This window comes from Mya arenaria, chromosome 3 (assembly GCF_026914265.1).
Source record: "Mya arenaria isolate MELC-2E11 chromosome 3, ASM2691426v1".
Taxonomy (NCBI): Eukaryota; Metazoa; Mollusca; class Bivalvia; order Myida; family Myidae; genus Mya; species Mya arenaria.
The window spans coordinates 8,303,415-8,318,555 of NC_069124.1; the positions used below are offsets into that span (position 1 = coordinate 8,303,415).

The 15,141-nt window shown below is 37.5% G+C and overlaps 1 protein-coding gene across 7 annotated transcripts in view; it reads left to right on the top strand.

The window, feature by feature from the left end:
• Window positions 1–15,141, top strand: part of LOC128227761 (ADAMTS-like protein 4) — a 74,464-nt gene that overhangs the window by 44,964 nt on the left and 14,359 nt on the right. For all 7 annotated transcript variants that reach the window (XM_052938581.1, XM_052938579.1, XM_052938577.1 and 4 more), the window contains exons 3-7: window positions 2,888–3,021; window positions 5,542–5,599; window positions 8,820–8,910; window positions 9,209–9,333; window positions 14,723–14,927. In XM_052938581.1, the coding sequence (XP_052794541.1) occupies window positions 2,888–3,021; window positions 5,542–5,599; window positions 8,820–8,910; window positions 9,209–9,333; window positions 14,723–14,927 (613 nt within the window). The remainder of the gene's footprint in view (window positions 1–2,887; window positions 3,022–5,541; window positions 5,600–8,819; window positions 8,911–9,208; window positions 9,334–14,722; window positions 14,928–15,141) is intronic.

Below are 15,141 nucleotides of genomic sequence, written 5' to 3' on the forward strand. Positions count from 1 at the left end.
TCATGCATCTATGGTATACATTGTCCGAGGTCATTGTTTGTACCGCCAGGGTTGCAGAGAATGCCCTATTTCTGCTCACAGGCGGCAGATACGTTGACTGAATTCACCATATGGCTAACACAGAATTATTTTGCGAAATATTGTATATAACGTATCCCTGACAATCTTTGACATTATATAACGAATTCACTTGCAATTGTTTTGAATCATTTGGAGCTCCTCGGCTATTTCTATCGAAAACAACCTCGGATGTATTTATACGGTTTACATACTCAAAAAGTGGTACGTTTAAGTCCGCTGCAAGTAGATCGCGTAATATTTCATTTAGCAGTTAAACTTTATGATTTAACTCTTGGGAATCTTAATAATGTTTGCAATAATTCACTTCACTGACAATCAATTTCAACTTAGATTAATAAATACAACTATAAAACACTACATTTAATTAATGATATTATTAAAAAAATTACGAACTACTTCATACATCCGAGGTTTTGAATAGCTTTCGTATACAAGTCTATCATTTGAACACGCCTATACTCATCACATTATCAGGCTAATAAACTCATTGAAATATCACAAAAAGCATTCATTTAATCTGAAAAGCTTTTCCCGAGACTCAACGGGTATTAGTGATAAAACATTGAAACATGTATAATCGCATGATTGATAAAAAAATCCATTTTCTGATATATTCAACATTTTTATCCTATAATATTTCTAATAGACTAAACAGATACATGCAGTCATTATTTTTTCTTTCAAGTGTATCAATTACTCGTATATATGTTGCTGTTTTATGTGTTTGGATTTTGTATCATTGTCTGTGCAATTGTGGAAATGTCCTTGAATATTAAAAGATTTACGGGGGCGTGTAGATTCTTAAAAAAATCTTTACAAATCTTAGAATGTGATTTCCCGTGCTTGAACCTATTAAGTGTCTAACTGGTAAGCTCTTATATTAAAGTCATAAGTGTTTTATCAAGTCATGCATTGTGTTGTCTTAATCGTTGCTTTACGCTCACATAAAAACTTAACTGTAACGGTTCTTATAAATGGTTGTATTACCGTGATGTCGGACGTCCTAAAACAGTAGTGGTCAAAAACATTTTAATCCAATGAGGAGGCAATATTTGTCATTTTTCCAATACTTTTACATCAGTTAAATATCAGTCATCCGTTATTGATTTTAATCAGGTGAAGCGGTAGATATAAACAGTGGCTGGCCCGTCAGTGGGTAGTTTACAATAGATTATATAGACCTCGTACCACATTTTCTTAAGATTGTTAGTATGTACTTGCACGAAATAAATGGTTATGGGACTGCGTTCATGTAACAATAAAGCACAGTTTATTAAAATGACGGCGATATTTTGAATTTTTAATATAGATGAAAAACTGTATGGGACGTGATATATTGTGATTATGTACTTGCACAAAATAAATGGTTATGAGACTGCGTTCATGTAACAATAGTGCACAGTTTATCAAAATGACGGCGATATTTTGAATGTTTAAAATAGATGAAAAACTGCATGGAACGTGATATATTGTGAGTACGATTAAGGTGTGTTATTTTCTTCCCATTTTAACAATGTTTTAATTCCCAGACTTTTCTGTGCGGGTGAATGTTTATGTTAATGGGATATTTGAATCACAAGTTGGCAATTCACGTAACATCGGCATTAAATGTAATCATCGCGTACATCTATCATTCTAATTCCATTACCTATTGCTTGTTAACGACTTATATAAGATCAACTTTAGAGATAAGATGTGAAAATATGTGTGTAATTTGGAACAGCTTCTATGACAATGGGTGGCCTAGTTAGTGGGAGAACAAACATAGCTGCTAACAAAATAAACCCGTTTAATCCAATACGATTATTCTCAGATTGCCCTGTTTGTTAGCTATATAACGATCGTCTTGCCCAAATGTATCGACACTTCTTAACCTTAACAGGTTTAAGTAGCTTATTTCAATATAGCAAAGTACATACTTAAATTGGATTTTGATTAATGAACAATGATTTATTGTGATTATCAAAATGAATATTCCTATCTGAAGCAATAAAAACTCTCAAAGAAATAAATATTACGCAAATTATTGAAAGACAAAAATAGTGAGCTTAGCTTTATCCTGTTATAAAGTGCTTAAGAAGTTTCGAAAAATTGGGGCCAGCTTTAGCAGAGTTCTACTGACAACAGATGAGATGGACATAAAAGACACAGCTAGGGAAACTGCTAAACATATTTTAAAAGATTGTGTATGACCATCAGGTCTGGTATTCAGCTAATCGAATTACTTGTTATAAATAACTAACCAATAGAGTGAACGAAGCCAATGATGTATGACCATACGATTAACTTAAATAATGAATACCAGCCTATATCACGGTCAAGGTCGATGATGGACCAACTCTGACCAATAGGTCAAGCGTTATTTCCCTTATGTTTATCATAAAATGCGATGTTCAACATTGTTAACACTCGAGCACGTCCATTTTGGCATCACACATAGTCATACATGAATTGACGATATCTGGGCCAAGCTTGAATATGGGCCAAATCTGACCAAATGCCAAGGCAAGAGTTCAATCATCAGGTGAACCATTCAGACCCTTATGAACACACTTGTTAATCAATAAACACATGACACAGGAGTACATCATCCTGTCCTCGAAATGATTTGTATAACAATGGGTTAAATAAATGTCTTATAACCGTTGCATGGAGTAGCGTCATTCGAGTTATGTATTATAATGTTGTGCCAATACGTTAATTGTGGATAAGGACTAATTTGAAGTAATTTCATTTCTTTTTTTTTCGTAACAAAATTTCTACCGTCATGTGCACTGTCTTGTCATATCTATACTTATCGTTACAGCAAAGGCATCCGAGCCACGCCGGCCATGGACCGGAAGCCCGCTGGGACGTGTGGACCAACTGGACGCCTTGCTCCGTGAACTGTGGAACTGGTGTCACCTCCAGAACACGTGACTGCAGATCGATGATTACTGGGTAAGTCAACGAGGGTTTGATTGTCAAAAAGGGTTTCCTTCCGTGTTCGATACATGGCCCTTTGTTTAACCAGTCACACATGAATACCTCCGTGAAAACCCGTTCCTGATGTATGGAGTGGGTCGTAATGGGCCAGTCGATGACAATACCAAACGTTTGTCAGAGTTTGCGCGGAATTGAATGTGCCGGGAGACCCAGGAACTGTTTAGCATGCGGAATAGTTTTCAATTATCGTGCAGATTAATCGTTTGTTGAGCACAGACCATTTTTGTTATTTGGAAGTCAGGCTGACATAAAATAAATATTTGAAAAGATTTTGTTTGAAGTATTGTATGTGATTAATTAACTTCTGAAAATGCGTGCCAAAATGATGAAATTGTACGATGCCGACAATGAATCTAATTAAAAGGCACGTTTCACCCTGCTGTAAATACATTGTTGAAAAACACCTAGACGAAATCATTAGCCACGGAATGTAAAGCCTTTGGATTAATTTCAACTTAATCAAGAACATAATTTGATACTTATTTTAATCAATTCGGCTAATGGCTCATAACGTTCAAAAGTTACTCCGATATTCAGATAACATTTAACCGCATATACTATACATCAAGTTGTTCAAACGTGCTGGAGTAACGCAAAATAGATGGTGAAAGAAGGCGCTCGTGTGAACCAGCCAAAGACTTTTGAAGATAATTAATGATTAATTTCAACAATTCAGCTCATTTTGTGCAGGAGAAAATATAATTGCTCCCATAATTCACCTCATGCGATTGTCTTAATCGTTAACTCCATGCCAGAGTCTGGATTAGAGGGATAAATAAAGTTTCCCGGCATCTGTTGATATCGTTTCATGAAGATTTAAGATTCCACGATGTCAAGTCTATAAAGTTGTTAATGAGATGAATAACACAAACCCTACACCACTCTCACCACAGAACACCATGCGACTTCGTTGATCTCAATAACAGTCCGTCATAGATCGATAATTGTTCATTACAAGCTTTATTGCATAATACTTAATTCAATGCTTATAGAAAATGGTAAATACACTAATGTTTTGGCAGTTTTTGCTCTTATACTTCTCAATATAGAAGAACTCAAGCAATCCTGACCAACCCAAGACGATAATCTACTGTGTTCCGCAGTGGCCATATCGTGTCTTCGTCCTTAAATACGATTTACCAATAATGATGTGAAAGAGATGTCCTGTATCATTGATTATGTGTGGTTTATTATTCAGTTGATCTGTCCCCTAAGCAACTTTCCGAGATCATATGGCGAGGAGTTTCAGTTAACCCTATGGCTAATAAAACAACGGCCATTTTTGTTAAAACACATATCCTTAGGCCAACTGATAAATAATTGACAACTTGTGAATGGTCAATTTTGGTCATATGGTCAAGGCACTGAAGCAACTCGGCATGTCGTGTAGGGTTTTCTGCAGGATTTAAGTTTTTCTGACTCATGTAGATTGACTTTCAAATTACTAACTATGTTTTATTGTTTTTTGTTCTTTAGTGCCAAAATGATGTTCACTAGTGTATATTTATGTAACTGTAAGCCGCTTTCAATTAGTCTGATAGTGTAATGTCATTTTATCTTATTTTATTTTTAAATGTTCCAATACTAATAGTAAATATTGAATTATTGGTATTATTCATCAAATATAGGTTTATAAGTGGCGTAAATACATTTTAAAAGTTTTTTCTTTCATGCTTTACGATGAAATATGGGGTTTTAACAGTGAAATAACAACAGTGAAAATATCAATTTGATATTTTCACTGCAAAATAAGGAGTGAAAATATCAACTTTCGGAACTACTTTTAAATTCCTTTGTTGTTACATGTACTTGCCTTGATCAAAACAGAACACTGAACGTTAAAAAATGTAAAAAAAAATAATGAAATATTTTATAAATTTATATAAATATATAATTGGAAATTAACAACTTACCGTTTATTACCGGTTATCCCGTTTATCAAACATTTTACTGATCTTTGAAGCTGAATGTTGGAACATTTGCTTTCATGCCAAACAAATTACAGACAAAAACAACTGTTCGAACATGAATAAAAACTCCGAAAATAAGCATAAAAGAAACAGAAACAGAAAACTTATCAAAATACTGCTTTCACTCGTGATCATAAAAAAACTACAAATATGTTTTTCTATGACACTCGTGAAATAAAATACGATCTTACACTGAAATAAACAAATATCCTCTATATCATATCAATGTGTAACGTTACTTCACATACAAAGCAGTATTTTGATAAGTTGGCTAGACAAACAATTGAGGTTTCCGGATTCCGAAAAAGTGCAACAAGTGTGAACGCAGTACATGTTTATGTTGCTGTTTGATGTTTTACTTGCTAATAAACATATATTTACATCAAACACATTGATAGCGTCATAATCGTACTTATTCCTATGGTTATTCGCACCGGAAAAATATGCCAATGCTGCTTTCATTAGAAAGTTTTTACTCGGAACAACAAAATGTGCTCTTTTTCAGAGAAGAAATACAGGGATGTGCAGGAACACAACGAGAAATAAAGCTCTGCGAAATCACGGTAAGGCATTTTAGAACATCCCTGGATGTAACCATGGTATTAGTTTAAACATATTTATTTTACAACGATTGTGAAACAAGTTATTACAACATTATATTAATCACTCTCGTTGGCCCGATTTTACGCGAGAGTGTGGTCTTGTGTTGTGGGGGAAACCGGAGAACCCGGAGAAAACCCACTTGTCCGGCTTGGTGACCACGAACCAAACTCACATGCGCCCGAGCCGGGAATCGAACCCCGCTTAGGTGAGAAGCGAGTGCGCTATCCAATGCGCTAACTGGATAACCAAACCAGGGTTTTCAATAAAACACGTAATTAATGTGTGTGAACTTCTGTTAAATAATGTGAAGTTTTAGTTTCCGGGTGACCCTTTATTGTTTTGGCATCAGTTGACAGCGTTTTATGTGAGGAGAAAGATTAAGTGGGAACAAACACGCCTGTTGGTCTTCGAAATGTTGCAAAATGGGGCATTTCACGTCCTATTTCAGTTGATAGTACTGACGAAGTTGAAACGGTTACTTTATCAATACTGGGTGTTCGGTCATTTAGTTTTCATACATTTATATTGGTCAGCAAGGTATACACGTTCTACTTGAACCACAATTATTTAGGGTCACCAGGATTCAAGATCTAACATTATCGCCAATGGCTGGATGAAATCATATTTGTAGATCAGATTCACTGATAGGAGGATTGGTTTCAATGTCAGGAGAACAACTACATTAAAAAACAATCCACACATTCTTTATATCTTATGTTTAAATATATACGAGTAGTGTCGCGTCAACTGTACAAGGAACTACCCTTCCTACCGCTTTATTTGGGCTAGCTGTTGTGGTGTCTTGCCGAACAAGAGGTCCTGTTTGCTTTCCCTAGACCATGTAGACGGGACACGAACCCCTTTGCCTCTTGGAAGTCATCATATACGATACAATCATAATGTTAAATCAGCCGAGATAAATAAAAAATGTTTTCGAAATTTGCTGAATAAATGAAGATTCCAAAAATGTATTGCATGTATTTAAGTCAAACTACTGACCAAATACCATTGTGAAAAAGTATGTAAAATTAAATCATTTTTTATAAACTTATACCAACACTAATTTCCCCGAACATGTAGCCTTCAAGTTATAACATTTGCGTCGAATACTCTGCCTAGTAGTGGAACAAGGGGAAACCAAACCATCTGGGTTTTAAGAACATGTCCAAAGTCAGAGTGATGTTTTAACGATTAAAATTCCATGTCAAAAACCAAAATATAAATCAAAGAAAAAACATGTTATTCTATTTTTTAAAGTGACATGTTTATTTCAGCACGTATGTGTCGCAGCATGTTTTCCATAATATTATATAACTTCCCGAATCCTGATTGATATTCCAGATGTATTGTGTTAACGTCGTTCTCTAAATTTTCGCTGACAGCAACAGTCATTAGACATGATTTATTTTCTGCGGACCAAGTCTTTTCAAGTCAAGTTCCTGTGTATTGGGGTTCAAGGAGTTATGAATTATATGACTTCCCCGCTCTTTCAAGACTGATTAATGACAAACAGAATGAAGGAAACGTTCTTTGCTCTTTGGAAACAATTGTTCTCCGTAATGAGTTTTAATTATACTTTTCATTCTCATGCGATATTTCTCCATTATATTGAAGACGGTTCATACGTGGCATTCCCTTTAGTCAGAAGTGTTTCGATCTTCATTCATTTTCCAGAATCACACAATTTTAAACTCGGTATGTTCTTTAATATTTTACATTTTGGATTTTCTAAAAAGAGAAACAAAATGCCATCACTTTTGATCGAGTCATGAATATGTAAAATAAAACTGCCTCATGGAAAAGCAAATAATTTCTGGCCAAACCATTTTAAACAGTATACTTGTAAATATCTAAACATCAACAAGAGAAACTTGCTTGAATTGGTTTTGTCCGCTTTTTATTTCTTTAAATATTTATCGTTTCATTTATATTTATCCGAATCTGTAGTTCATCTGTTAGTAAATAACAAAAAATATGCGGAGCCTTTGGATTTCACTAAAATAGGATTTACAGCTTTTTCTGCAGTGAGAGAACGGACCAAGGGACTTTTTATCTGTCAACAAGTTGCAGCACAGGGAGATAAAAGTGTGTGCTAACATTGAAAAACTGATATTAGTGCCCTGAACGCCTATGTCAATTTTCCAGTATGTTCACACATTCAGATATATGTATATTCGTGTGTATGTGTGAGAATGTGTGAGGTCAGTTTCTAAAATAACTGATGTATGTTGTTATGTTGGTTTTCATCAGAAATTTCAAGGCGGGTCAATAAGAGCATTTACGAGTAATAGTGTGTGTGCGGTCGCGCACAGTTGTATGCCTGCGACTGTGTGCACGCGTGCGTACGTGCGTGCGTGTGTGATGCATTCTCGTTCACCAGAGTGTTGATGCTATCCGTAGCGTTAGAGTTGTCACGATCGAACCTCTGATGAATGAGAATGGTTTGAAATGCAGTTTCTTCTCTGAAATTCAAGGGTTTTCTAGATGACAGCGCGTTAACCATGCAACCACAGGAATGTCGGCTGTAAGGGGTGTCAGGGGGAGATAAGAGATATCAATAGTGTCAATTGAAACGGTGGGGGAAATAGCAACAACAAAGCAACAACAACAACAACATTATACATTGACGCAAAACAATGATTTGTTATACTTATGTGCATTCGTCATCAGCATTAGGCCATACCAAATTGATTTTATGTTTAGCGTCAACCCTTAGTGCAAAACCCTATCTATCCTTCCTGAAAAAAATGAACCCACAAAAAAACGAATGCTAAATGAGTGACATCTTATGTAGAATATAGACACCAGACCCTCCTTAGTCCAATCTTGACCCTCCTCAACTGTAAGATAGAAATGATTTCATTTAAATGTGTTGATCTTGGGAATCACACCGAAAGTATCATTTATATATGAAATGACAAGAACACTAGGAAAACGTATGAAGCATGTTGTTTACACTCGTGTGCTGTATATAATGGAAATAACAAGTGAAATGAAATTATAAATATTCGCCAAGATCGTTGATCATATAAAATGTGTTGGGGTTTTTTCGATCAGGAAGCTCAAAACCTTCTTAACATAGAAACGATATGGTATGGTCTTACGGCAATATATACGATGGTATTGGAATGTTTTTGTCTGTCTGACACACGGATAAGCGCCGTTTTATCTACTACCTAGGGATGTGTAGCTGCAGCAGAGGACCCGTGCTCGGAGCTTGAAGCCCGAACGTTTGGCGGGAAGAGGTACAGATGGCTACCTTACACGCACCGTAAGTATACAATATGGAAGTAAGAACACCAAGCAAGTTGGACATGTATCAGTACATTTGCAACGAAATCCTGATAAAAACCACGAACACACTTTGCCATGAATTATTTTAAAAAATCGACATGGATTCACAACAGCATGGGAAATAGTTTATTTTTATTTCTTTTTTTTCTGCCTTTCAGACAGCTAACATTGTTATGGGAACATTCCTGTCCATTCTTTGCAGTAAAACAAACACGTTTCAAAACTGGCAACTGTTTCATTACACCAAAAACATGTATGTGTATATCTACTTACAGCCAGAGACATTTGTGAGGCGGCATGTCGACCTGTCGGAGCGGGGTTCTTTTTGGGGTTGGGCAGATCTCTCCCCGACGGGTCAGCTTGTGGAGAAGAGAAAGTTTGTGTGGGTGGTCTGTGTAAGGTAGGTTCAGTAAAGGATTTTATGACGTGCGTCTCAACAATATTTTTGAAGTGTCTTGTTCAAATGGAAACGAAGACAATTATGAGCATTTTCCAAAAAAGTCGATCGAGCAGCGGCGTAAAATAAGCGACCTATTGGCTTTAGTACTTTTCTTTTTCAAAGCATTTTTTAAAACCTATCAAAAAGAGCTTTGACATTGAGAACAATAAAAGGCCGCCAGGTCGTAACTTCACGGCGCTAGGCCGCCAACTTCACGCCGCTAGGCCGCTGACTTCACGCCGCTATGCCGCAAATTTCACACATCTAGGCCGTTAACTTCACGCCAAGAATGTGGCTTTAATTAGAACCGTCTACCGAATGTTTACTAGTATGCTGATTTATTTTAGGCTTCGGTCGGGAATAAAGTTGTCGGATGTGTTTTAAAATGCAATTGAGTCCTTTCACTAAGGACATACCTTTACTAGTTTTAATTTCTTTTTCTACCTTATTATATACATGTACAAGGGTCACTATTGATTATCCTAAATAAGGTCGAGTAAAAGTCATGGTCGTTGTAAGGCGTGTAATATGCTACACGCGCAAGCCAATATCAATTTTAGGTATGCAGTTTGCACCACGTACAAGACAAGGTCGTTGTCGGAGCGCAATATGAATCACGTGTAAGCCAAGGTCGCTGTCTTGCGTATAATATGCTCCGAGTAAAAGCCATGGTCGCTGTAAGGCGTGTTATATGCTACACGTGTAAGCCAAGGTCGCGTTGATGTGTGCCATATGCACCACTTGCAAGCTGAGGTGGCTATAGGGTGTGCAATATGTGCCACGTGCAAGCTGAGGTGGCTATAGGGTGTGTAATATGTGCCACGTGCAAGCTGAGGTGGCTATAGGGTGTGCAATATGTGCCACGTGCAAAATATCCAATGTCGTTTTGAAGTGCGCAATAAGCACAACGTACCAGTCAAGGTCGCTATGAGTTTTATTATATGCACAAAGGTCATTGTGAGGTGCGCAATAGCCAAGGTCGATGTGAGATGTAAATTAGCCATGGTCGTTGTTAGGTGTGCAATAACCAAGGTCGATGTGAGATGTGAATTAGCCATGGTCGTTGTTAGGTGCGCAATAGCCAAGGTCGATGTGGGATTTAAATTAGCCATGGTCGTTGTAAAGTGTGCAATAGCCAAGGTCGATGTGAGATGTAAATTAGCCATGGTCGTTGTAAAGTGTGCAAAAGCCAAGGTCGATGTGAGATGTAAATTAGCCATGGTCGTTGTTAGGTGCGCAAAAGCCAAGGTCGCTATGAGTTTTGTTATATGCACAAAGGTCATTGTGAGGTGCGCAATAGCCAAGGTCGATGTGAGATGTAAATTAGCCATGGTCGTTGTTAGGTGCGCAATAGCCAAGGTCGATGTGAGATGTAAATTAGCCATGGTCGTTGTAAAGTGTGCAAAAGCCAAGGTCGATGTAAGATGTAAATTAGCCATGGTCGTTGTTAGGTGTGCAATAGCCAAGGTCGATGTAAGATGTAAATTAGCAATGGTCGTTGTTAGGTGTGCATACCATGGTCGCTACGAGGATTGTAATATGCATAAAGTACAAGCCAAGGTAATTGTGAGGTGTGCAAATCAAGTAATATGCACAAAGTAGAATATGTACCTCGGACAAGCATATGTTGTTGTGAGGTGGGCAGTATCACAAGAAGCAGATAAAATCAGATAGACGCGCTGCATACTGATCACCGAGACATAATAGCATACCATTGAAAGCTCCCAATGTTGAATATCAAGGAATTTCATCTAAATTGGCATTGATGAAGAATTAATAACTTAGAATAAAGATATTTTTAAATGTCCATGAATCAAGATTGGTTTATGTGACTTCAAAAATCGTCCCATAAACCCCAAGAACGCCATGGTGCCAAGAAGCATGAAACCTCAACAATTGAAAAGATATGTACACCATCGAGAAGTGTTAATCTATTGAACACTGCAATAACATCATGGTCGGATATCATATCATCTTGATGGTGCTACTTGTGTTCTTGCAATCGCCGATGAAAAATCTGGCTGCACTACGCTAAACCGCCCCCTGATGCTAGATCCTCCACCTGTTTCTCTTGGTGTTAGGATCCCAAGCGGCCGAGGCCAACTAATCAGGCTGACAAAACGAAGGGCAGTGTTATTCATGGAGTATATACCCAAAACGGTGGATAGCGAGGATTTTGAGAAATGCAGGAGGATATCATCTACTCTGCTTCGGCAATGTCAGCAGAGAGGTCACGTGATGAGTTGACTGTCGCATGAGCGTTTTACTGTAGGCCTGTATTTCTATCTCCCTAAAAGGGAAAACGTAATGTTTTTGCTCGAGTTGTCCGTCCGTCCACCGCAAAGCGTGTTCGCTCCATAACTTTTGATCCCCTTGAAGAGGCTTGAAATAACTGCCCACAAATGTTCACCATATTAAGACGAAGGGCAGAGCGCAAGTTAGAACCAGCTCGGTTCAAGGTCACAAGCGTTCTAGTCTTTTCCATATTTATTATCTCCCAATGTCAAATATCGTGGAACTGAATAAGACAACCATAAGGGGAAACATCTTGTTTTTATTACAAAATCAACCATCTAGTTCAATATAGTTTTATATATTTAATTACCCTGCTTATTTTTCTGATGATAGACAATTCGGATTACATCAGAATGAGGTTATTCCTTAATAGAGAACTAACTCAATATCTGCATACATCAAGTAAATTTGGTATCTATACTTACCAAGGGCTGAGCATTAAAATATGATTTCCCTATTATACAGCAGTATGTTGAATAAGATAAATCACCTTTCATTCAGTCTTACGTTAATTTCGTTACATTTGGTTGAATAATCATGTACAGTCGAAACCCGTTTGGACCGGCCTGAATGCTTCGAGCCTCGCAAATATCGAGCCAAACGGGAATGATGCATAGTTTTGTTTTTTTTAAAAACAACGATACTTTGTATCACGTTCGAGCCAAGAAATCGAGACAATCGATATCGAGCCAACGGGTTTCGACTAATACTTTAAATATAATGTAAGGCCCAATACATCCACATGTTTTTTCACAAGCACTTCTCATTGTGCATCGTGTGAAACTCATTACTTGAAATCCTGCAGTGCAGACATGCTAACGAGATGTAACACACAGCGTCTATGTTTTCATAAGATCGGCAATCTGAACGCATTTGCAATGGATATGAATGTTATTCCAGGAATTCTTGTCATCCTAATTATCAACATGATGCACTTTGCACAGTTTCTGGCACGTTTGCATTTAATACTTTAGTTTGAACTATATTTGTTTTACAAAGAGTGTGAAGGAACAGTGATTTTTTTATGCAATTACTACCTTTAGAAGGCTGTTTCCCCTTGCGAAAAACTGTCCATTTTCCCCAAAATTTTATATTTCTTTTCCCAATTTGATAAATGCAGGTGACATTCATGATTAAATGAATTTATTGAAATATAAACAAAATCTTGAGAAGACTTACTCTTTCACAGCATAATGTATGCATAAAAAAGTTAAAACATGTATATTTGCCATTATATTAGCTATTTTGGCCTGATTTGTATATTCCAAGTCAACTTTTTTCCCAATTTGCAAGGTACAGACAGTTAAAATAATTCCAAATAATCACTGAGGAAGCTATATTACGTTATGCCAAAGAACTGTCGTTGGCACGTCGTGTGCGAGGGTGTGGTCTTGTGCTGTGGGGGACCCGGAGTGTCCGTTTTAAAAAACCGGACAACCAATGAAGTACATTTAACTACTGAACAATTTTGCAAGAAATTTAAATGCCCAAGAATGCCAGAACATATTTTTTTAATAAACACATTCAGGGGTGTACCTAAAGCACTTTGAATTTTACACTCGATGTAGGGTGAGCCGTGCATATGTGAAGTTTTGTTCAACTCAACTCAAAACTCGTTTTATTACTAATTCATGTTAAAATATATGCAACAACATGGATATAATATATATATATATAACGTATGTTTATTATTGGTAATCGGGTACAGTATTTGGACAGTATGCAGGGATCATAACTATTAGTACGTAAAATAATAACCATCTATACATGTACGTGTATAAAACCTTAGCAGGGCCTATGTTGCTTTATGCCGTCTACAAAATAGAGCAGTATCACACGGCATCAACTATGTTATTCGGACAATGGTATATTAGTTTGGACGCAAAATATTATATTGAATGAGAGCGGAAGGGATGTTTCCTCCGTAGGAACTGTTTAAAGCAGTAATGAAAGAATCATTTTGAAGCATTCCAAACGCCTAAAACACAGTGAAATTAAATATAATCTTGATCGGGTTAAACGTTGCATGTATTCACTACCCATAAGCCTTCAAGACTGAGTTGCACCATCGGGCGTACCAGAGTATCTCTAGGTACGCCCCTGAGCTTCACGTAAGGTTGATTTTTCCCTTTGTCCATAAATTCTGCCTAGGTCATATATCCGAACGAGTTCCGTACGATTGATAGAATTCCACTAACTTTTAAAATCGTACGGACTCCGTGCAATCATAGCTTTTGGTCACATGCCTATGGGCCCCGTACGATCTCTTGAAGGATGTTATCGTAGGATATCCGTAGGGAGATCATAAATAAGTCGTTCGTTGTATGGTGCTCGTGCGTTCGAACGGCGCTCGTACAGTGTCCGCAAGGTGTTCGTATGACAAGAATAAACCATTTCAGCGATATCTGAAAATTCTCATTTTTAGCTAGTTAATAAGTGCAACAGTCTGTGACGCTATCGTACAATTGCCATCCTGCACCACGCCTCGACAGTTCTTTGTGCAAGATATACCTGGTCTTATACAAACTTTAACCGTCAAGGATGTCGTACGGAGCCCGTACGGCGAACGTAACAAGCCCCGTGCGAACATCGCAAGTTCCCCGCCCGATGTCCGTTTTCTCGTACGGACATCGTGTGTTGCCCTTGTGACTCCCCTGCAATATTGGTGCGAGCACCGGCAAGCTTTAACGGGCATCTCGGTGTTCCATATCCGCACAGACATCGTGCGATGGCCGTAAGAGCTCTATCGGGGCCTTTGCGAGCTGCTCCCGACTAAGATTGTTTATAAGCTTGGCGACAACTCGGAGCTTGGTAAAATATTTTCACCGAGTCCTCTTCGAGTTAAAATAATCCATACGATGCTCGCAACAATCAACGATGTCTGTCAAGACTCCGTGTGATTTTGCAAAATTCCGTTTGAAAACCTCGTACGGAGCTCGTAGCGTGGATGTGACCGGGGTATAAGCGACCAAAATAGCATTGCCCTAGGATTGTATAACTTAGTTCAATAGCGGTAATATTATTTTTATTATACTATTGTACATATTATTTTCAGGCCGTTGGCTGTGATAAAGTTGTAGATTCTGGCGTCGACGTTGACTCTTGTGGCGTATGCGGCGGCGATGGAACGTCATGTAGTGGCGTCGATCTAACGTTTTCCGATGACGTCAAATTCGGGTATCATACGTTTGCAACGATTCCAAGAGGCGCAACGAATATTTTTGTCAGAGAACTGTCGCCTACATCTAGAAATTATTTAGGTAAACTATGTTTTGATCGGCTGAACTAATAGTTACACATATCAGATAAAGTGAAATAGCATGTGCTTGTTTTTGAAAATGATTAAATAATGAACCTTTTGATTTGGAAATAACCATGCTTATCTTTGTATAATACCCAAACTAACATATTACCGTTTATAATTCATTTCTGAGAACTAAGAACTTACTTTGTGCTAAAATATATGAACACTTT